This window comes from Sorex fumeus, unplaced genomic scaffold (assembly GCF_029834395.1).
Source record: "Sorex fumeus unplaced genomic scaffold, SorFum_2.1 ptg000007l, whole genome shotgun sequence".
In the NCBI taxonomy this organism is placed as follows: Eukaryota; Metazoa; Chordata; class Mammalia; order Eulipotyphla; family Soricidae; genus Sorex; species Sorex fumeus.
This window is the reverse complement of record NW_026606064.1, coordinates 53,920,089-53,943,440: the sequence shown is the minus strand read 5'-3', so window position 1 is coordinate 53,943,440 and position 23,352 is coordinate 53,920,089. Positions and strand designations below refer to the sequence as shown.

General features: G+C 43.5%; 1 protein-coding gene across 13 annotated transcripts in view; it reads left to right on the top strand.

The window, feature by feature from the left end:
* The first annotated feature begins 1,280 nt into the window (after positions 1-1,280).
* CREM (cAMP responsive element modulator) overlaps positions 1,281-23,352 on the top strand; it is an 88,074-nt gene continuing 66,002 nt past the window's right edge. For 2 of the 13 annotated variants that reach the window (XM_056131603.1, XM_056131626.1), the window contains exons 1-2: positions 1,284-1,504; positions 11,820-11,920. In XM_056131603.1, coding sequence (XP_055987578.1) covers positions 11,877-11,920 — 44 coding nt within the window. In that variant the 5' untranslated portion in view covers positions 1,284-1,504; positions 11,820-11,876. Of the gene's footprint in view, positions 1,505-11,819; positions 11,921-23,352 lie in introns of all 13 variants that reach the window. The other 11 variants (XM_056131618.1, XM_056131609.1, XM_056131651.1 and 8 more) reach the window with 9 other exon arrangements.

Here is a 23,352-nt window from a genome sequence, read left to right as displayed (position 1 = left end):
AGATGGCAGAGCTAGATACTGCCCAGTGTTAGTAAGTTCTGCCTACCTCAAGGTTTTTATCTCTACTAGGATGTATTTCATAAAACTGGAAATAGTTCAAGCCGGCCTTACCTAGCCTGAAAAAGAGTTCAGTGATTTCTCCCACTCTGACATGATTCTATTATCTGACCCAAACTCAACTCGCATTATGCTGAGGTGTTTGGAATTTTTCTCAAAGTAGAGTCTTTGACAGCTGTTCCCAGAGTGACACCACCCTGAGCGCCTTCAGGTTGGGCTTTACGTTTGGACTGTTCCTGAATAGAAGGACAGCTGATTCGGGGGCAAAAGGACCTCCACCTAACATTCACCCACCGCCTTGCTATAGGTCTTTGCCTGGCGAAGTCTGGTCTGGTGATGCAGTTTCCTAGTGTACAACAGGCGACCGCTTTACCGGAGAGTGACGTTCTTCCCGGAAAGCCCGGGGTCCAGCTGAGTTCACGAAATGAAACCCGAGAGAAACTTAAAACTCTCCTTCCTGGCAGGCGGAGGTTTTTTTTTTTTCTTCTTCTTTTGATTTCTTCTCCATCACGAGTCCTGCGGTTTCGTGGACGACATTGAACTGACAAGGTGACTGCAGTGACGGCGGCGGCAAGCAGGGCACAAGGACGGGACTTGGGGGCCAAGTCGGGGCTGCCGGAGGTTCGCGTCCAGAGTGGGAAGCCCCTTCCTCTGGGCTTTTCTGACTGGATGGCTGTCGTGGCTTGCGGACGTCCCCAAGGCCTGCTAGGCAGCCCTGGAGCTATGCGGGCTGCGCCTCCGGCCAGCAGCGACTCACAACGCTCGCGGACCTCGGCTAGGCTTAGCCATTACCTGAGCCAGAAGCCGAGGGGGGCGACAAGCGACCTCGAGCCACTCGGGCAGCGCAGAGCCCGCAGTTTCTTTCCAGCGCACGCGCGAGCGCCGGAGCAGCTTCCGGTTTCCCCTTAGGCCCCGCCCCGCGGGTTCCGCCTTCCCACTCCCAGCCTAGTTCCTCCTCCAAGCACCGCCCCACCCCTCCCCTCCTCCCACAATGCCCCGCCCCTGACCCGTCTTGCTCCCCGCTGCTCACAGCGCCCCCCCCTCCCCGCCCCCGCCCGCCCGCCCGCCCGCCCCTCCTCCCGTTCCATTTAATTGTTGGATTGTCGGCGCCGCACTCCCGCCGGTGGCCGGCAGGGGGCGGAGTTCGAGCTTGGATTTTTTGCGCCGGGCGTCCCTCCGGGAGGCGGTCTCCGAGTGGGGGAGGGGAGGGCGGGGCGCGAGGACGCGATTCGGCCGGCTGCGGCGCTGCTTGCGGTCGCGGATCGGCTGGGAGGCCGCGGCTGCCGCATCAGAGCTGACGTGGGGACGACGTGGGGGCCGCCGCCGGCGCCGGCGCCGGGTTGCTGGGCGGCGGCGCCGCTCTTGAGCGGCGGTCGGGCTCGGCGTCTCCACCTCCTCGCGTCCGTAATCAGTGACGAGGTCCGCTACGTAAATCCCTTCGCGGCGGGTAAGTGGCGCGCCGGCCCCGCACCCGGAGACTTGGGAGCCGGCGACGCGGCGCTGGAGGCGGAGCGGAGCCAGGTCGGCGGGCCGGGTGGGGAGTTCGGCGCGGCGCCGGGCGCCTCGCAGCCGGAGGGAGCCGCCTCGGCCCCGCGTCTCCCCCTCGCCGGCTCTCGCTCTCTCTCTCTCTCTCGCCTCTTCCGCCTGCCCGCCCGCCCGCCCGGCCCGCCATCGGCGCCGCCTCAGACAGAAACCGCGGAGCGGGCTCCTCTCCGCTCTCGAACCCGCCTTCGCTCCCGGCGAACTCGGTACCAGTTGGAAAAGTCGGATCCGTGCGGTGCCCGTGTGGTCTTCCGGGAGGAGGTGGTGGGGGGGGGGGGACGAGAATAATAAAACACCCCGCAGGGCTGGGGGTGACGCCGGCCGAGGACGCGGGTTCTGTGTACCGTCACCGACGGCCCGGGAACACCTTTGCCCCAGCTTTTTTCTGTTCTTTTCCTTTTTTTTGGCGCCCGGGGTTTAGACGGGCATTAACGTTCACCCCGACCTGCCCCGAAAGCCGAGTGCGGGGGACGTCGCTGTTGAGTCATTTCGGTCCCCCGATGGGATGAGAGAGCGCCGAGACGCTTGTTCCCGGGGCTGCGGAGAAGGAAGAGCCCCCAGCCCCCAACCCCCCGCCCCGACGGCTCAGACGAGTGGCTTTCCCCTGTCGCGCTCTTTTATGTCTTCGTTTTAAAGGAAAACCTATGCCGGGTTCCGAATACCTGTTGAGTGGGACACCGGATTAAACCTAGTTCTTTAATAACCCACCGCCTGTTACAAGTGTACGAGGAAATCTTCTCAAATCAGACTTTTTTTTCCTGCCACGGTGCTCGGTGAAGCAGCTGTTGTTAGTTTGGCCTCAGATTTTCAGAAATAGTGACTTTCGACGTGGACCTGAAGGACACACACTAAACTTGAAAGAGCCCCCTTTCCGGTGCAACTTAATGTGACTTTAATCAAACTTCTTTTTTTTTTCTTTTTCCCCCCGTTTTGGCTTTTTTTTTTTTTGCCCGGTTCGTGGGATTGCGACTACCTTCCTTCGAGATGATTTAGTAATTTAGGTGCAGTGATGGAAGTTCACTATGAAAATTTATGTCATTATATATATATATGTATATGTCATCATAGTCAACTAACCCCAATCCTCCCAAATTGGGTACCGCATTTTCTCCTAGTCTTGTTACAGTTTTTAGATAACAAACTTTCCTAAGTCCTAGAAGTCTAAGGGTTTTAAAGTATATATATCCTTTTTTAAAGAAAGCAATTTATAAATGGTGTTTTGGTTGATCCATGCACCTTATTAAAAACTGATGTCCAAGGAACTACTGATCCAAACACAACTTTAAAAAAGACAGTAAGTGGTTTTGCCCCTACATCAGTTAACACTAAAGTATTGTTATATTAAATGTTGATAGTTTACAGAGACATTTTTGGTGATTCTGTAAATCTATAAATGTAAGCAAATGCCTTGCCTGTGATGCAAGCGATCCTTTGGGTGAGAGTGAAATTGTAATGGCACTGATGTTTTCTATGCTTACTTTTGTAAGAGTATATGAATAAATTTTTAATGAATGTATAAACACCGAGGAACTCTTTAGTCTTTTTGTTTTGGCATTGTCCGAAAAGGTTAATGACATCTGCTTTTACTGATGATTTTAATAGACTCCAGACTCCATCAGCCACCAAGAAAGGTCTTTTCATGACTGAAAAAAAAAACTTTGTATAGGATATGACCATGTCATGAAAAGTAAGGAGGAGTTGATGATTATTAATGTGTGTATAAAGATCCTACCTGAATCTTTGCCTGTATAAACATGTATTTCTCATCTTGTTTTCCCCAACTTAATAATAGTCTCTGAGTATTGGGCAGAAGGTTGAGCCAGGTGTATTGTTGTAGTGGGCAGTCTACTGGAAAACCCACAAATGTCCTGTTCCCGTTAGACTTTTAAAATAAAACTAGACAATACAAACATTTAACAGCTGAACCATTGAAGATGTGCAATAGGCATTAGTTGTTAATCCTGAAATGTCTCTGAAATGTGTTATTTCTACCTTATTGAATGGATGGATTCTGTGTGTAAATGTCAACTTTGGGAAATTATTATTGCTCATTGAAGGCGTTTTCAATATTAGCATATTCCAATGATAAAAATGGAGATTTCAGGGAAAGTGTCTCATCCTTTACACTTGGGTGGAAGTGAACTTGTTTTAGTGATTGGTTTGGACCACACCTAAGTGGAGCGCCCTGGGCTATGAGGAAACTCATCATTTTGCGAATTTCCAGTTAAAGCAAACTTAAAGTACCTAAACAACCATAAAGTACTCTTTTTATCATGGTAATAGCACAGTAGTATGCTATTTTTAAAAGTATATGCTTTCACTTACAGGGTTTTCTTTTTCTAATATCTAGGCTATCCATCAGACAATGGGGGGTGGGAGGGAAGGAAGAGGAAAAGCCTGCATTTAGTGGGAATTTACTTCTTTCATGAAGACATCTCAAGTTTTATTGATATAGTCCTGTGATAGCTAAATTAAATTAAACCAGGAACTTGAAGAAAAAGCATAGGCTAGGAAATGACATGGGGATCTGGGTTAGAGATTGTTAAAAACACTATTTTGACTGGTGTGGAAGAATGTTGGCTCTAAGAAGATCCTCACCAGTAACTCATGTGAGGCTCAAGTCTCAAAATTCTCTACAGATAGGAAGCATCTTTGTGCATCCTTTTCAACAGGGATTCAGTCAAACCAATTGCCAAAATCTCGTGAAATCTTGACATAGGATTCATATGATTCGAATATTGTACTTTGAGAATTTCGTGAAATAAACTTGTTTCTTTACAGTTACCTTAGTTATACTCCCCCCTCACCGCCCCCCCAACACAGCCAGTGTTAAAATGAGAACATTTCTACCATTTTGCTCATGATCTCCAGCAGCCTGAATTGGATCATAGATAGCCCACAGATGCTTTTTTTCTTAGAACTTTTTAAACTGGAATTTATATTCTAGCATTGGTTATGATGAAACATGTAAAGAAGTTTGTTACTCGATCGGCAATGAGGCTGCATAGGGATGCTTCCTCGTAAAGAGGGGGCTGGGGATATAGCACAGCGCAAGGTGTTTGTCCTGCAAGGGCTTACAGGGTTTGATCCTTTGCACCCCATATATTCACTGAGTCTGCCAGGAGTAAGCTCTGAGCAGCACTATGTGTGACCCCCAAACAAAATCAAACAAAAATGGATGGACGACCAATCCAGGTAAGTATGTGGAAATTTCTCTCTTTTAATTCCAAATGCCTTACCTACTATGCCAGATTTACTGATTTGTAGTCAGCAGAGTTACATTTAATATGTAGATAGGTGTTCTGAAATATACTTAAATATACTTAATACTTAAATGAGATGTACTTAATGCAGTAATTGTGTTACTGAAAAATCACCCCCCCCCCCCCCCCCCCGGGCAATAATGGCTAACCAAGCAAATAGCTCTCCCCAATGATTTTAAATTGCTGGGGATAGTGCCTGGAGGATGGAGAATAGGTTTCATTTCCTTCTTATTCTCTTCAAGAACTCTTGAGTAGCAAAAAGCTTGCACCACGTAGGGAGTAAATTAAAAAAGAAAAAGCTGCTTTAGTAGCATTTGGCACTCTTGCTAGAGAATTAAGATTTCTTGGCTGGAGAAATAGTACAGTGGGTAGGGCATTTGCCTTACATGCCTCTAAGCAGGTTCAGTTTCAGCACTGTTTATGGTTCCCTTGGGCTTCCCAGATGTGATCCCTGAGTTTGGAGCCAGGAGTAAGGCCTGCCCACTGCCAGGTGTGCCCTTAGCAAAAAAGGTTTCATAAAGCAGGTACCTGAAACAAATGGAAGTTGAATCTGGGTTAGAAAACTTGATTTTATGTATAATTCAGAATGCTAGAGAAGTTGTTTGCTAGTGGAATGTAAAGATTATTATTTGAAAGTTATTCTAATACTTCACAGCAATTACAAAACTTGAGGAGTGGTGTAATTTCCTGTGACGCCACTGAGCTCACTGTGTTTCCTGTAGTCATCTTCCCCTAACTGCCTGGTAACCGCAGGTTTGTCCTTGGCAGCCTCAGGTGTGTGGCCCTTTGGAATGGCTTCTCTTGCCAGCGCTGCCTTCCTGCAGATTTATTTTTTTAATTCATGTGATAGATTACACCAACCTTTTAAACTCTGAGCTTCTAACTTCCCCGATCTTTCAAATCCTACTGCTGTTTTTCCATCCATGGTTGAGCAGGACCATCATTTTACTCTATGAGCTTCAAACTTCCCTTATCTTTCAAATCTGACTTGCTGTTGCCACCTAAATTGTAGTTAACCTGTCACTATCTCCCACTCTCTAAAGCAGCAAAAGTCTTGCTTCATCCCAGAAACCAAAGAGAAAAATTGTGTGTATTTTTATTTTTCTCTTTCTACTCCCACTAGAGGTTATGTTACTACCATTGTCTTTTAGTCCATCTTTGAAAAATTTTTTGGAGGGGCCCATACCCAGCTGTGCTCAAGGCTTATACCTGGCCCTGTACATAGAGATCACTCTTGCCAGTGCTTGGGGGACCCGTATGTGGTGCCAGGGATGGAGCCTGGGCTGCTGGCCATGTGCAAGGCTGTACCTTAACCACTGTACAATATTTCTGACCCTTCTTTTTTCTTTTAGAGGCCACACCTAGTATTACCGGGGGATGCTTCCTTCCAGAATCTTACTTTCATTTTGACTTTGCCAATTGCAGTTTTGTTTATTTCTGCCCCCTCCCCTTTTTTGGGTAAAACATATTTCTGGATAGTTTTTATGGTTTTTGAAAAAGGAGCAAAAACTTTAAAATGGTTTGTTAGTGTATTTTTTTAAAAAAGAACTCTACATTTTTGTAGTATTTCCCTAACATTTTATAGTGCTTTCTACCTATAATCGCGGGTCCAAAAGCAGTTTTTTGTTGTTGGGGTTTTTTTTTGGGGGGGGGCTGTTTTTTGTTTTGGGGCCACTACTAATAGTGCTCAGGACCTTCTCCTGGCTCTGTGCTCAGAGTTCACACCTGGCAGGCTCAGGGGACCATATGCCCTACCTACAGCATTATTGTTCTAGCTTCCAAGAGCAGGAATTTTTTTCAACGACTTTCCTTTCTTGGTTTTCTAAAGCATACAACTTATTTACATGCTAGCATAATTAACTAAGTATGGCTGACATAAATCTGGTGACATGTGAGTAATTTTGATAAGCTGGCATAATTAAGTTTGGTAAGTGAGCACCCTTACGAAAGGTGTTTGGTAAGCTGATAGAATAATCCCTTGGTACACTGGGGAACATTAAGTGTAGTTTTACAGAAAGATGAAGAGTATCAGCTAATCTGTAAAAATTGGTTGTAGGGATTTTTTTTTTATTCTGGTAAAGTTATTTAAGATTTTTTTTTTGTCTTTTTTGGGGTCACACCTGGCGATGCTCAGGGGTTACTCCTGGCCTTGCACTCAGGAATCACTCCTGGCGGTGCTTGGGGGACCATTTGGGATGCTGGGAATAGAACCTGGGTCAGCCATGTGCAAGGTAAATACCCTACCGCTCTATTATTGCTTCAGCTCCAGAAATTTGTTTCTTATGTATATCTAATTTTCCCAGAAAGTTAAGACATGGCTTTAATTACAGCAGTTATGTCCAAAATTTTGTAAGTGTAAATATAACACTTTTATTCTAATTAGTATATTGTAAGAATCTTTATAGGGGCGGGGCTGGAGCAATAGCACAGCAGGTAGGGCGTTTGCCTTGCACGCGGCTGACCTGAGTTTGATTCCCAGCATCCCATATGGTCCCCTGAGCACCGCCAGGAGTAATTCCTGAGTGCAGAGCCAGGAATAACCCTGTGCATTGCTGGGTGTGACCTAAAAAGCAAAAAAAAAAAAAAAAAACAAAACTTTATAGGGGCTTTTATTAAGAATGCATGATAGTAATGAAATTTAATTAAACTTATGACAGAAGGTAAATCAAGGTACTCAATGGTGAATAAGCTGAACACCAAAATTAATTTTGTTAATATGCTTAGGTTTTTGTCAGCATAATGGCCTTATAAATATAGCACAAAAATCCACATTTAAGGAAAAAGAATTTTTGAATTCCCTTAGAATAGTTATTAATTGCTTATAACATAAAAAGTGTCTTTCTACTATAAAAAGTAAAGCTTTCTTTAGTAGGTAGAAAGTTCTTAAAGTTCTTGTGTATACTCTCTGATAGTCTCTTTTGTGATTTTAGACATAAGGAAATAAGCTGGCATGTGATTTAAAATCACATGGCTGGCATGCTAGCTCATTTGAACCGGGAGAGGTACTAGATTTGATCCCTGTTACCACATGGTTCCCTGAGAACTACCAGGTATGGTCCCCAAGCAAAAACAAACCACAAAATTGCAGCCTCAGGTTATAACATGAACTGTGATACAGATGATGATGATCTCAAGGGTATGTTTAGGATCAAAAAACTATTAAACTCTGAGACCTGACAGTGCAGCCTATTAGGCATTTACCTTGTACTCTGTTTGATTCTAGGCACCATAGCGCCTCCCCCCCTCCCGGTAGTGAACCCATAAGTGCAGAGCAAGGAGTAAGCCCCGAGCACATGTTTGCCCCATCCCCACCCCACCAAAACAAAAGACTATATGCTTAATTCCATCATAAGAGCATCTTAGAATATTTGAGCTCTGAGTTGTTCTGATGCTTATATATGTGTAGGTGAAGAGGGTGCTAGAGTTACCCCCATATCCAGCCATTAAGAGAATGCAGTAGTGTATTAAGATTAGAGGTGAGGTCAGCTGTAGAAAAAGCACTTGGATTTTTTTGGGGGGTGTATGTAGTAAAATGAGACCTATTTTGTGAATCTTTAGGATAATATTGAAACAGGGAAGTTGATGAAAGGAATTGTATTAATATTACAGTTGAAATATCTTTTTTTAATCTTTTTTTTGAAATATTTTATTGAGCGTCTACCAAGCATATTGAATTATAATGCTCAGATATACCTGTTCTTTTTTTTTTGGAGTGGGAAGAAAATAAGATGGGAGCTCAGGAGAAAGGGAAGCCTCTCTTGGCAATTCCACCCCACAGTGCAGGCCTGACAGTTCAACATTTGGGTCGTGCTTCTATGGGAGAGATCAGGCCCGGTGGCATTGGGATCACTGGGACTGCACATGGCTGTTGGATGTATGTGTCAGCAGGTGAAAAGCTGTGCTGCAGGGGATTGAACTCAAGACTTTGTGTATGCAAGGCATGTGTACCAATCCTTTGAACTATCTTCCTGGCCCAAGCCTATTTATTTGTAAGCCGGAGGGCAGGGAGCATGGGGGGGAGTGGGGAGGTGGATCCATGAAGAAATACCATCATTGAATTTGCCATTTGCCCTGTTTGAATTAGTATAGTGTGAATTATGAGAGATTAAGATTGTTTGAGTGAACTGAAGTAATAATGGGGACACCTTTTGTTTTTCTTGGGAACCATACCTGGCTGTGCTCAGGGATCACTCCTGGTGGGGCTGGGGGACCTTGCTGGATGCTGGGAATTGAACCAGCGTTAACCCGTGTGCAGGGCAACATTCTACCTGTATACTATACAGCCCCATAGGTAGACTCTTAACTGCTTTAAATGTGACTAGCAATGAGAATTAAAGCAGCTACACTGAGAATGTAGAGATTGGAGCAAAGTCAAGAGATCTGAAGGAGGTAAAATTAGTGAGGCTAGGGGCTGGGGCAATAGCACAGCGGGTAGGGCGTTTGCCTTGCATGCGGCTGACCCGGGTTCGATTCCCAGCATCCCATATGGTCCCCCGAGCACCGCCAGGAGTAATTCCTGAGTGTAGAGCCAAGAGTAACCCCTATGCATTGCCGGTGTGACCCCCCTCAAAAAAAGCAAAAGAAAAAAAATTAGGCTAGATTGTTAAGTGTTCCTTGCGTACACTAGAAAAAATTTAGACATTTTACATTATTTATAAAGTTGGTGTTTTTGCTTCGACATGAAAGGGTGTCCAAGGGAATGAAATAGTTGTATGTGATCTCAGCTAGTGACAGAGCTCAAGGTAAAACCTAAAAAAAGGATCTGGGGGCCTGAGTGATAGTACAGTGGACAGGACGTTTGCCTTGCAGCAGTTAACCTGGCCTGGGTTCGATCCTTTGCATCCTATATGATCCCCCAGCAATGCCAGGAGTAGTTCCTGAGTGCATAGCCAGTCGTGACCTCTGAGCATTGCCAGGTGTTGCCCAAATAAGCCAAATAAATAAAAGGGCTGGAGTACAGAGAGTAGGGCATCTGCCTTGCACATTGCCAACCTGTGTTCGATTCCCCAGCCCCCACATAGCCCCTGAGCATTGCCATGCGTAATCCCTGAGTACAGAATGGCCTCCAAACAAAAACCAACGTAAGTCAACCTCCCCTTACTAGCAGCAGCTGACCACAGTGCCCCATCAGGAAGTGGGCACTAAGGGAAGTGGGGGATGGAGGTGGAGGAGGACCCGAAACCAGAGTGGCTGAGTCATGGTGCTAACAGTCACTGAGATAACAGCACCCTGGAGGAGGCTTACAGGCTAAGGGAGTTGTGGTTTTTGAAGATTTGGGTTTGGGGGAGATAACAAACAAACCATTAAGAAACATCTGACAGAGCCTGGGAGACCCCTCAAAGGGCTTAACCGCATGCTTTTCTCAGTGAGGTCCCCAGAGCACAGCCATATGTGCTCTTAGTTAATAATAATAATAATAATGATGATGACTAGAGCTCACCAGAAGGGGCTTGGCTAGAAATGAGACTTGAGATGTATTGACCTAGAGAGAATGGGGAGTTTGTGACTGGACGGTTGGGAATACTAATGTCTGTGGAGTGGTTCAAAAGACTGACAACAAAGGGACTGGATAATATGGAAGAAAAACACAAAAGTGGTTATCATAAAGGGTTCAAAGATGATGAACTTTGGACTGAAGAAATGTTGTAGGGCTCTTAAGCTAGAAACAAAAAGGCATCCTTTTAGATTTGGCAAGAGAAGTTCTTAGAAAGTAGTTAGAAATAATCCTTCGGTAAATCTGAATCAGGATCAAGTTTATCTGCAGCTCATTATTCTAGTATGAGATTAGCATTTTCCCTTTGGGTATCTTGGGCTGTGGCTGCAGGAAACTACTGTTCCCTTTTGCACTTCAATGTTCCTTTTTTCACTGGTTGCCTCTGGGAAGAAGAAATGGGTGGCCGTTCCAGAACTTAACCGAATACCCTTTTCTCCTTGAAAATTCTGAACCAGAGCAATGTATTACACACAATTCAATACATCAGCAGTTTCTTCTCTCCTTTGATATGGCGTCATGATTATCCTCAGTATTCAAATAAAACTATTTCCTTGTTTAGACGTTTGTCTACCTATTAGATTATGAACACTGGAGAACAGGGACATTTGATTCTTTCCTAGCTTACAGCCTGCCCATCATGGGTGCTCGCCACTGTTTAATAAATACATAGGCTCAGCCTTCTTGGTTGTAAGGTTTTTAGGAAAGAGAACCTTTCCCATGAAAACTGCTAGCATCAGTAATACAGAGTAAGCTCTAATCTGAATGAATGACGGCAGCCTTGCATTAGAGGTCCCACAGATAGCAGGTTCAAATGCCTTATCCTCTACTGCTCTCTCAGTACCAAGGGGGGAATGGTAGTAGCAAATGCCTTAGTGAGGTGCAGCAAACCTGACTACTGGCACACTTCTCGACTTACAGATTTTAGACGGGACCACTTAGGAAGGAAAGTTGAAAGCACTATGTTAATGGCTCAACATCATTGTCATTGCTGGAAGAGATGCTTAGAAGGTACTTAGAGTTGTGCACATTTGTCCTTTCCAACTCTCAAGCCCCCCAAAATAGCCTATTGTCTTTTTCTTTTCCATTTTTACTTCATTCAGCATGTTTGAAATACATTAATTTACATGCAGGGAACCTAGATTTGACTCTCAGCACCTCATGGTCCCCTGAGTACTGCTCAGAGGCAAGCCCTGAGCACTGTTGGTTATGGTCAAAAATAATAACAATAACAAAAATTGTTGTGTATAAACTTTAACAAAACAACAAATATTCCATTTATTCAGTGATTATTATTTTCAGATGGAGCTGGTACCTGTGCCATAGTATAGTTTAAAAACTGTTTTCTTCCCAGTAGGAAATAATCTGAGAAAGAGCACATAATTTTAAGTTTTTTGTGTTTTTTTCACATTACTTAATAATAGAATGTTATGATCTTCCAGTTCAACATTGTAATTTTGCTGCAGGATCCATAAAGAAGAAAACGGGGAAGGAGCAAAGCATTGATTACAAATGTCTTAATAATGAGCAAATGTGGCAGGAAAAAATATATTAAGACAAATCTAAGGTAGGTGGATATATATTTTCTATTCTTGAAAGTTCTACTTAGAACTTAAAATTATATTTCTAAGAGGTGAATAAATTAGTGATATATGTATATATTACAGTATCACTATATCACTGTCATCCTGTTCGTCGACTTCCTCAAGCAGGCACCAGTAATGTCTCCTTCGTCCTAGCCCTGAGATTTTAGAAAGAGCCACATTCGAGGGTCTTTCAGGGTCAGGAGAATGAGACCCATCATTGTTTCTGGTTTTTGGCATGTTGAATACGCCACTGGGAGTTTGCCAGACTCTGCCGTGTGGGCAGGATACTTTTGGTAGCCTGCCAGGTTCTCCAGAATAAAAAGTAGATAATAAGATGTCACGTGGCCACCCTCCAGGGACTCGGTGAGGATAGCCAGATGCGGAGGCAGGAGACTCTGCACTGTTCTCTTCTAGGAGCTAGATTTTATAGTCTCTGGGTCTTGGCCGTTGCGGTGCCGGGGGCAGTTGGTGGGTGTATTGCCTACATACTGGAAGATGGGGGATCTGGGTGGAGGAGGCCCAGTCCCAATCTTGGAGATCTAAGCCCCGAGTCCCTGGGTTCCTAAGCACACCTGGGTTCCTCTGCCGGTTCCTTCATGCGTGAGGCTCATCTGAACATGTGGAGAGTGGTCTTAAGCATGGTTGTGGCTGGAACCGGAGATCTTCAGCTGCTGGGGCTCTGCTCAGCATATTACAGTAGTACTCTGTAATCCATACACAAATTACTCAGTCACTTAATTGTGAGATTTATCTTCTGTGTACTGTGCTAGGCAGTGTAGGGGTGGTAAGCTTATATTAATTCAGCTTTTATTAAGCTTTTTTTTTCACAGAGGAAGTCAGCTGTCTGTAAGGAGGTGTACAGTTTTCACTTTCCTCCTTGCTTTTTAGTTATACTTTCTAAAATACAAAGAACTTTATGTTTTACAGAAGACCAAACAGAATTTTTCAGTTTTTCTTTTGATTACTTTTAGAGACACCCTTTGGTTGTTTCATTGGATATATCCATTTTAAAATAGAAAATTTTCTGATATGTTTTTGTAAGGTGATTTCATGATAGAGAATAGAGGCCACTTAAATTTTTCCGTTTGTGTGGCTAGCTAATAGAGGTTAAAAAATATCATTAATAGAGTTACTCTGTTCGATAATTTGTCTTTGTATTTTGGCTGTAAGATTTGAGTTTATTAGTTGAAATTTTATTGTTATGAAATTACCTATGTTTTATTTTTTACTTAGATATATTTGGCTTGTATTTCTTTGTCCCTTCTTGTTTCTTTCTAATCTTTTAAGAATACTTTCCTTGGAACTGAGCGATAGTACAGCGGGTAAGGTGTTTACCTTGCACATGGCCAACCTGGGTTCAATCCCGGGCATCCCATATGGTTGATGCCCCAAGCACTGCCAGGAGTAATTCCTGAGTGCAAAGCCAGGAGTAACCCCTGAGTATACCTGGGTGTGACCCAAAAAGCAAAAAAAAAAAAAATTGATATAATGACAGAATTCTTTAGTCTTTTTGTTTTTTTCTTTTTGGGTCAACCTGGTGATGTTTAGGGTTGCATTCAGGGATTCTCCTGGTGATACTGGGGGGGGGGGCGGCATAAGAGTTTCTGGGGATTGAACTTTGGTTGGCTGCTTGCAAGGCAAACACCCTATCTACTGTATTAACATCCTGGCCCTTTTCTCTAATATAATTACTATTTTGGGGTTTTTTGGGTCACACCTGGTGATGCAATCAGTAATCACTCCTGTTGCTACTCAGGGGACCATATGGAGATCCAACCCAGGTTGGCCAAGTGCAAGGCAAGTGCTTTACTGCTGTACTATTGCAGTTGGCCCATGACAGAATTCTTGTTCTTTTTTTTGCATTTTGGGTCACACCCAGCGAGATGCACAGGGGTTACTCCTGGCTCATGTGCTCAGGAATTACTCCTGGCATTGCTTGGAGGACCATATGGAATGCTGGGAACCGAACCCGCTGTGTTATCGCTCCAGCCCCCATGACAGAATTCTTAAATTTTTTTTCTCATCATTTTTCCTTCTACTTACATGTATATTCTTGATATGCCTGGATAACTTTGACTTTCTGTAATTTTTTCAGCATTTCTATAATTCCTCTATTTCTTTAGTTGTAAAGTATACTTTTATGAATTTATTATATTCCTTTGTTCTTATACCTTCTGTTTGTATTGTATTGTATCTTTCTTTGTACTTTAGTATTTTAAGGGCTCATTGCATTATGATGTCAATGTTCCATAAAATAGTCTTAGAAAACAACAGAGGGGCTGGAATACAGCAGGTCGGGTGTTTGTATGCAGCTCACTCGGGTTCCGTCCCCAGAATCCTAACTTATAGATCCCTGAGCCTCTCCAGGAGTAATACCAGAGCACAGAGCCAGGAGGAAGCCGTGTGTACTCCCAGGTGTAACCCCAAAAAACCAAAACAAGAAAAAGAAAACAGAATAATCAAACAAATATAGTTCTAAAATACAAGTCTACTCTCTCCAAAGTAGTTCACTCTGGAAATCCTTGAAAATTGTGATTCTGTTTTACTAGATTCTGGTTTTTTATTTTATTTTTTTAAGTTGAGTCCCAGTATAGTAAGAACAGATTTGGAATAACAGGTAATATTTGATTTTCTGAATAAATTAGTTGTAAAATATCACTAAAACTTCAGAAGAAATATTTAACCTTCACAAGTAAAAAGTCACTTGATCACTTGACTTCCCGTTAATCAGCGACTTGCTCGAGCGGGGGCCAGTAACGTCTCCATTTGTCCCTGTTGCATGCTAGTGTAGCCCAATGGCGTCTGTTTCTTCTAGGAACATGAAGAGCCTCAAACCGATCGTTCATGATCTTGATGAAGAAGTCTGACCATCTGGTAGGTGGTTGGCCATGCGGTCTTTTGACATCCTGTGGAATCCAGTCGGTAACGGCTCTAGTCCAGCTGTCATCTCTAAATCTCATTACGTGACCAGCCCATCTGATTTTTGACGCCTTGGCAAACGAGATAGCGTCCCTGATTCTTGATCGTCTACGGAGGTTGAAACTCCGGATTCTTTCTCTTATTTGAGTTGAAAACGTGATATTCCAAGCATAGCTCTTTCAATTCCTCTTTGGAAGACCCGAATAGCGTTCTGATCCTGTTTGCGTAGGGCTCAGGTCTTTTAGGTGTATGTTAATGCAGGAAGGACAGTGGACTCAAAGAGATGTGCCTAGAGCCAGAGGTTCTTCGTCCTCTTAGCTATTTCTTCGACGCTCTTGAAGGCGTTCCAAGCCGCTCTCTTCCTCCTGTGTAGCTCAGGTGCCAGGTCATTTGTCATGTTGACTTCTCGACCAAGGTACACATAACTGTTGCATTCGGAGATGGTCGTTCTGTTGAGAGCAAATGGAGCATCAGGAACGAGGCTGTTTCTCATAAACATTGTCTTCGTAAGATTCAGCTGTAGTCCGACCTTTCCACACTCACGGTCACAGTTGGCCAGCATTTGTGCCGCTTGGCTAATGTTTGGTGTTATTAAAACAATATCATCGGCAAAGTGGAGGTGGTGTAGTTGCCGACCATCTACACTCCCATTCCTTCCCATTCCAGTCGTCACATGATGTTCTCGAGGGTGACACTGAAGAGTTTCAGTGAAATGGTATCACCCTGCCGAACCCCTCTCTTGACATCAATGATTACTTCTTTGTAGAATGGTGAGATCCTGGTAGTGAATCTGTAATACAGCTCACAGAGGATCCTGACGTATTGAGTTTGAATGCCCTGATTGGCTAGGGCTTCAATGACCACTTCCATCTCAACAGAATCAAAGGCCTTCTTTAAATTAATGAACGTTAGACAGAGCGGCATCTTGAACTCCTGAGAAACCTCAATGAGCTTGGTTATCGTGTGGATATGGTCAATCATGCTGAATGCTTTTCGGAACCTGACTTGTTCGCATGGTTGTCCTTCATCTAGTGTTCTGCCAATCCTATTTAGGATGACTTGAGTGAACAACTTGTAGATGGCAGACAATAGGCAGATCGGGTGATAGTTGCCAATGTCATGGATGTCTCCCTTCTTGTACAGTAGTACAGTCCTGCTGGTTCTCCATTGGGACGGAATCTTGCATTCAGACAGGTAGTGTATGAAGAGCCAAGCCAGCGTATTGATGAGTACTGATGGCAGGTTCTTCAGGTGTTCAGGTCTGACCTTGTCTGGGCCAGGTGCTGTTCGTTTCTTTACTGACGAAATGGCATGTCATTGGGAATAACATATCCATCCTGTGGAATTTGGTATGTCGGCAGGTGGACATGGCTATTGAAGAGATTTGAGTAGAAGTCATTGATAATCTTCTCCATTGCCCTTCTGGAAGATGTGATAGATCCATCAGGACGTCGAAAGGCAGTCATCTTGGTCTTGTAGTTGGCGAAGGACAGGCGGGTGTTATGAATACTTTTCCCGGCTTCTGCCGCATCTACCAGCACTTCTGCTCTTCTCTCTTTGAGGTCTTCCTTGATCACATCTCTGCACTGCTTTGCGAGCTCGAACATTCGCTTGCGGTTGCCTGAAGCATGCGCCAAACCACGTTGGCGAATAAGCTCAAGAGTTTTCGAAGATAGGCTTTTTTTGTGGCTGTCTCTCTCTTGGCATTCCTCGCACAATCATGGAGGTGCTGAACCAGTCGATCGTATTCCTCGTCAATGTTGTCAACAATGGCATCTTGCCATGTTGCCGCAATAGTGCCAAAGAGCTCCCAGTTGGTAGTCATTCTGGGAGTTCTCTTTTTAAACTTTGCAGCCCTTTCTCCCTGCTCTGTGAAGTAGAATTTTGCACGAAGGAGACGGTGGTCCGATCCCGTTTGGAATTTTGGGACAACAGCAACATGGGTCAGGCAAAACCGTCGATTGAATATGATGCAGTCTATTTTATTGTGGAATCGTCCACCGGGAGACTCCCATGTCCAACATTTAGATTCGGCCTTCTGGAATCTTGAGTTACCATGGATGGTCTTGGTTGACGTGATGAACTCAGTCTCTCACCCTGTTCGTTCCATTCTAGGCCATGGGTCCCGATGCGAATTTCTTCGGCTGATGATCTCGGTCCTACTGTGGCATTAAAATCACTCACAATGATCTTGTAGAAGGTGCGGTCTTCTTTATAGAACTTCTCCAGTTCCATGTAGAACTTCTCAATTTCTCCTTCATCATAATTAGATGTTAGTGCATAGACAACGAAGATAGAAACTGCAGGCAGTGAGCCACATCTATTCAAATGTAAACATCCAATTCCGGTTGTTAGGCATTTGAATGAATCAATGCTCATGGCCAAGTTCGTGTTGACAAGGACACCGACGCCTCCGACACCTCTTTTATCGCATGTTCCGAGGAACAATTCTTCTCTAGTGTCAAAAACGGCGTGATGAGATTTGTGTCTTGTCTCGGTCAGACCAATGATGTCGTACTTGATCTTTTGCGCTTGTACCATCAGGTCCTCGATGTATGCATCTGATGCTAGCGTACGTGCATTGAAAGTACAGACGATCATTTTTGTCTTCCTTCATTGTGGCAGCCTAGTTCGGCCTTGAGATTTTATTGGCCTCTCCTTTCTCATCCTTTTCAATGCTGCCATATTGATGATGCCTTCAGGGTCGGGAATGAGACCCATTGTAATTACTGGTTTTGGCATATTGAATACACAACGGATAGCTTGCGAGGCTCTGCCGTGCAGGCTGAATACTCTCGGTAGCTTGCCAGGCTTTCCGAGAGGGATAGAGGCTTTTGGGGCGGCCTCTAATCACCCTTGTAGGTGTTACTATGGTTCAAACTATATTTGAACCCTATCAAATATGGTACGGCAATTCTGGAAGATGGGTAAAAAGTATTATTACTTATTCCATCAATTGCTTATAAGTTTAAGTAGGCCCATTTTAGAAGATCCTTCTCTGTTCCCTAGGGTTGAACTAAATATTTGCCATTTGCCCAGCACCCAGACCCGAATTTGATTCCTCCGCCTTATTGGAGAGCCTGGCAAGCTACCGAGAGTATCTCACCCGCACGGCAAAGCCTGGCAAGCTACCCATGATGCATTCAGTATGCCAAACAAAGTAACAACAAGTCTCACAATGGAGATGTTACTGGGCCCGCTTGAGCAAATCAGTGAACAACGGGAGGACAGTGCTACAGTGCTTGATTTTAGCACAGCGGGTAGGGCGTTTGCCTTGCACGCAGCCAACATGGCCGACCTGAGTTCGATTCCTCCGCCCCTCTCGGAGAGCCCGGCAAGCTACCGAGAGTATCTCGCCTGCACGGCAGAGCCTGGCAAGCTCCCCGTGACGTATTCGATATGCCAGACACAGTAACAACAAAGTCTCCAGTGGAGACGTTACTGGGCCTGCTCGAGTTTAAAATACACAATGGGTTTTTTGTTTTTGCTCTTTTATTTTCAGGAAATGTTTTTATATTTAAACATTTGATAATTTTTAATTGCAAATTGATCCTTTTCTCTCCAAACAGCAATTAAGAATAAAATACTATATAACTTAAGTACAGTTCTATTAAATATAATAATTTTGACATTATATTTAATATTTGATGATTAGAGAAAATAATATTTTTTAAAAACTTGGTATGTTGTATCAATTTTAGTTTCAGAATATGGAAATTAATCTAGAGTTATAATGGATTTGTCCTTTACACTGTAAATTCTGTCTGAACTAAGAGAGGTTTATTTACAGATGTTGGTGTTAAATGTTTGTCATTCATAGCCAAGTTTTGGGTCCTACATCTCTTGCTGAGATAGTGTTTGAAAATATGCAGTATAGTACTTGATATATGTTTAATTCTTTTTTTGTTTGTTTGTTTTTGGGCCACCCCTAGCCATGCTCAGGGGTTACTCCTGGCAGTGCACTCAGCAGTTACTCCTGGCGAGCTTTGGGGAACATATGGGATGCTGGGGATTGAACCTGGGTTGTCTGCATGCCAGGCAAGCAACTGATCTACTGTACTCTCTACAGCCCTTTTGTTGAACTCTTAATTGTTATTTGAATCTTTTTTCCTGAGTGCTGCTCTGGGGTTGGGTTTTAGTGGGTATGTGAGGTTATATTTCAGAGTGGTTAGATATAGCTATGTAGAAACATTTATTTGAAAATAATTGTTTCATATATATTTATATGTGTGTATATGCATATATATACGTGTGTGTATATATATATATATATATAAAATTCTGAATTCATAGTGCTGACCTTACTTCACTGAGAATGATTTTTCACTTTCAAATAAATTGGTTTTAGTACAGGCTGATTGACCTGTACTAGGCAAATGCAAATGGGAAAAAAAAAATCAAAACTCTTACACCCTAGTGTGAAAGATGAAGAACAGTAACCATAGTTTTGGCATATGCAAAGGCATGTGGTTACTATAGAAGATTGTCTAACCTAAAATATTCAGGGTACTGACTGCAGAAGGAAGCCAGACGCCAGTCACAAGGCCTCTTGTTCACCTGCTGTTGTGCCGTCTGTTTTGTGTCCTGTAGGAAGCCATTCGTACTCTCTGGGCCTTGTTTTCCTCATTTTTAGTAACTGCCAAATATATAGTTTTCTACAGTAGTTGATGAAGTTGGTTTATTTAACAGTTTTGGACTAGCTCCTGTTAGGCACTGGAGGTAGATTGAACTCTAAATTGTAATCCCTGTCTGGGCATTGCTCACAGCAGGCATCAGTGGATAAGAGCTATTGCGTAAGAAGGCGTTGGGAATTCGGGATGGAGTGACTTACTGTGCACAAGGCTGTTAGAAGAAGCTTCTAACAAACGAGCTAGGTCTAGAAAAAAGAGTAGAAATATGGCTGTTGGACAGAGAAGGGGGAAAGGGCATTTCAGAAAGAGGGAAGAGCAGGTACAAAATATTAGAGTTCATGGAATAAGGTGTGTACTTGAGGAGGAGGGAATGGGCAGGGGGCAGGCTTGTCAAGAGGCCAGAATGCAGTGGGAAGGAATGGAGAGTGACTCTGAAAGTCAGACAGGGTCAGATTGTGAAAGGTTGGATGGCAGTTTGGTTTGGTATGGACTTTGGAAGAAGTCCTTAGTCCAAAACTTGGCTGTACCTTCTCAATGCCTTTGTGGTGAGATCAGAATTTGAGACCTGATTATAAGATGAGTAAGGATTAATTCTTATTTCTCCCTTTCTTTATCTCTTAAAAAATACTATTGACTTTATAAAATTGTTAAGGAATAAAACTAGTAGGCATTTGCCACGTGACAAGCACTGAGCCAAAGGTAATTTAAAATTAGACATGTTAGTGGAAGTTTGGATTTTATCCTGTAGTCAGTAGGGAACAACTGAAGCAGTTTAAGCAGAGAAGTGTTTTAAACAGAATCGCATGCTTTAAAAAGATAGGATATAGGGGAGAGATGGCATTGAGCATGTAGAGAGGCTAAGTTGTTATCTTTTCTTGCTGTGCTAGGTGTGACAGTGCTGTGTTTGGCCCAGCAATATGGTAATGTGGGGACCTCGAGAGCTAAGACTGTGCTGAGGGTGAGGACATTAATGTTGGGAATTGAACTTAAGACCTTACACATGTCAGGCATGGACCCCACCAATTTGAACTATCTTCTTGGCCAAAACTTGTTCTTTTGAAGCATCTTATCTGGTAATGATGATGTTGGGAAAGAAAGGCAGCTACAGGGATGATATCCAGGTTTCTGTCTTCAGAAATTAGGTGGACGATGAGACCCTGATTTCCTAGGATAAGGCACTCAGCATTCATGAAGGACATGTTAGAAGAATTCAGTTCTGAATTCAGTTCTGAATCCACTGAGTTTGAAGTGCCTGCTGAATATATGTAGAGATACTAAGTAGACATTTGTATATGTGATTTTGGAATTTAAGAGAAATCTGTGAACTAGAAATAGAATAGAGATTTTAGAGTCAGATTCATGATGCTTTTTGTTTTTGTATTTTGCTTTTTGGGTCACACCTGGCGATGCTCAGAAATTACCCCTGGCAGTACTCGGGACCATATGGGATGCTGGGAATTGAATTCGGGTCAGCCGCATGCAAGGCAAACGCCCTACCCACTGTGCTATCGCCCCAGCTCCCTCATGATGCTTTTTGAATCTAAAGAAATCTAAATTAGGACTGGAGTGATAGCACAGCGGGTAGGGCATTTGCCTTACAGGCGGCTGACCCTGGTTCAATCCCAGCATCCCATATGGTCCCCCAAGCACCGCCAGGGGTAATTCCTCTGTGAATGAGTCAGGAATAATCCCTATGCATGGCTGGGTGTGACCCAAAAAGAAAAAAAAATCTAAATGATATTATATGGGGGGAATTTGAGAGTCAGATGGGAAGGTCTAGACAGAACTCTAAAGACACATACAATCTTAGAGATTAATATTGAGTAAGAGTAGACTTGAAAAGGGTCTTGTGGAGGAATTGTAAGGTCATCAGTGGAAATGCAATATCATGGCATAAAGGTAGAGTTCAAGAAAGAGGTTCGAGAGATAGTACAGATGGTGGAGCACTTACCTTGACATGACCGTCCTGGGTTTGATTTCTGACAAACCATATCATTCCCCTGAGCCTCATCAGGAGTGATCTCCTGGAGAAAGTCTTGGCACCATGATGTATGCCCCTCCACCCCCAAATAAAAGAAAAAAAAATGTCAACAGTTTTAAGTACTGCTGTAGGATTAAATATGATAGGTTTTAAAAATGAACCTTCGAGTTAGTGACAGGGATTGATTGTTTATAAACCTTGGTGCAGGATTAAAGGGTTCAGAATTGATTTTTATCTGAGATTTATTAAGCAGATGATAAGGAAATACTAGTATTTACTAAGTAGGTCCCAAGGAAAAGGAATGGGAATTGGGTATTGGAACATAGTAGTTAGATGAGAAAATGATTTTTTTTTCTCTTTTTGGTTCACACCGTGATGCTGCCAGGGATTACTCCTGACTCTGAATTTAGGGATCACTCCTGGCAGTTCTTGTGGGACTATAGAGGATGCCAGGATCCCCAATTGCAAGGCAAGTAGCTTAGCTGCTGTATTTTCTCTGCCCCAGAAACCCATGAATTTTAAGCTGAATAGGATGGGCTATGAAAAAAGACAGAAGGGTAGGCTGGAGAGATAGATATATGTTAAATAGACAGTGCATGCTCTGCATGCAGGGGACTTGGGTTTGATGTCCAGCATTGCCTGGTCTCCCAAGCACCAGCAGAAGCAACCCACAAACATAGAGCTGAGAATAATCCCTTGTGCCATGGAGTGCTAAAGAAAAAACAAAGACAAGAAAAATAGAGAAGAAAGAGGGTGATGGGAGAAAGCAATCTAGACACTCAGTGTGTTGGATGAAATACTAGGTGTGAGGTGAGGGCAAGATGACAGATGTGAGCTGGAAATATTGGATATTGTAGTAAGAGTGAGACGTTGATTATTTTTGAGGTGGAGCAGCTTGGAACACAGATAAAGTTCAGTGCAGGACAAACTATGCATGTAGATGGCTGACATAGAATGGAGAAAGTCATTGAAAGCATCAGAAGTAAAGGCATAGAGGCATCAGGGTGAGGGATGAGCCCGTCCTTGGGATGTAAACTTAATACAGAATGGTGGGGAGAAAGCCTTGTAAGTTAGGAACCACAGCCTTCAGTTTACACCCTGAATGTAAGTAGAAGGCGACATCATGGCAATGGATATCAGCTGGGCCAGCTGCTTACCATTCACCTTCAGCTGATTTTCGCAAGAGTAGATTTAGAACAGCTGGGTAGTAGTGAGGGGACCATTGAGAATGTTAAGTCAGGATTTTGATCTTGATTAGGTAGGAATGACTACTGATCTCTATTGAGAGGACTCTAGGAGAGTTGGGAGTTCCATGAAGCATGTTTGCAAAAGTTTGGAAGGAGAATAGAAACGAACAGTTGAATTACGGTGGGAAAGAAAGCACTCGCCATGAGAGGGAAGATGAAACATGGAAGAGGCTTTCATCTTTCATCTTTGTCAGTGACTCAGAAAAGAAGGAAGTGAGGTATTATGGAAGAATGTGATTCTGGCTGGGATGAGGGAGCATTGCAGTTATAACTTAGGGGAGCCCCATTGTCTGGATGTGTAGTCTTCAAAGTGGACTGGGGACTGGAGAAATTGTGAGAAATGGCAACTCAGCTGCTTGGTCTACTGTTGGGGGAGGTGGTTCCAATGGATGGTGCCAAGTGTGGCAAGGAGGATGAATGGTGACCTTTCCATTCTGCCTTTCTTCCCTAGAAGGCGCACGGCCTCATGGCATTCTCATTGGCTATATTTAGCATTGTAGTTTTTTTTTTTCCTGTAGCTGATCTGACTCATAGACACATGGTTCTAACTTTGGAGCATAAATGGATACTGATGCTCCTGACTGAGATAAGAAATGCAAGGGGCAGGTGTCTGAAAACCCCTAACTGAGATATGA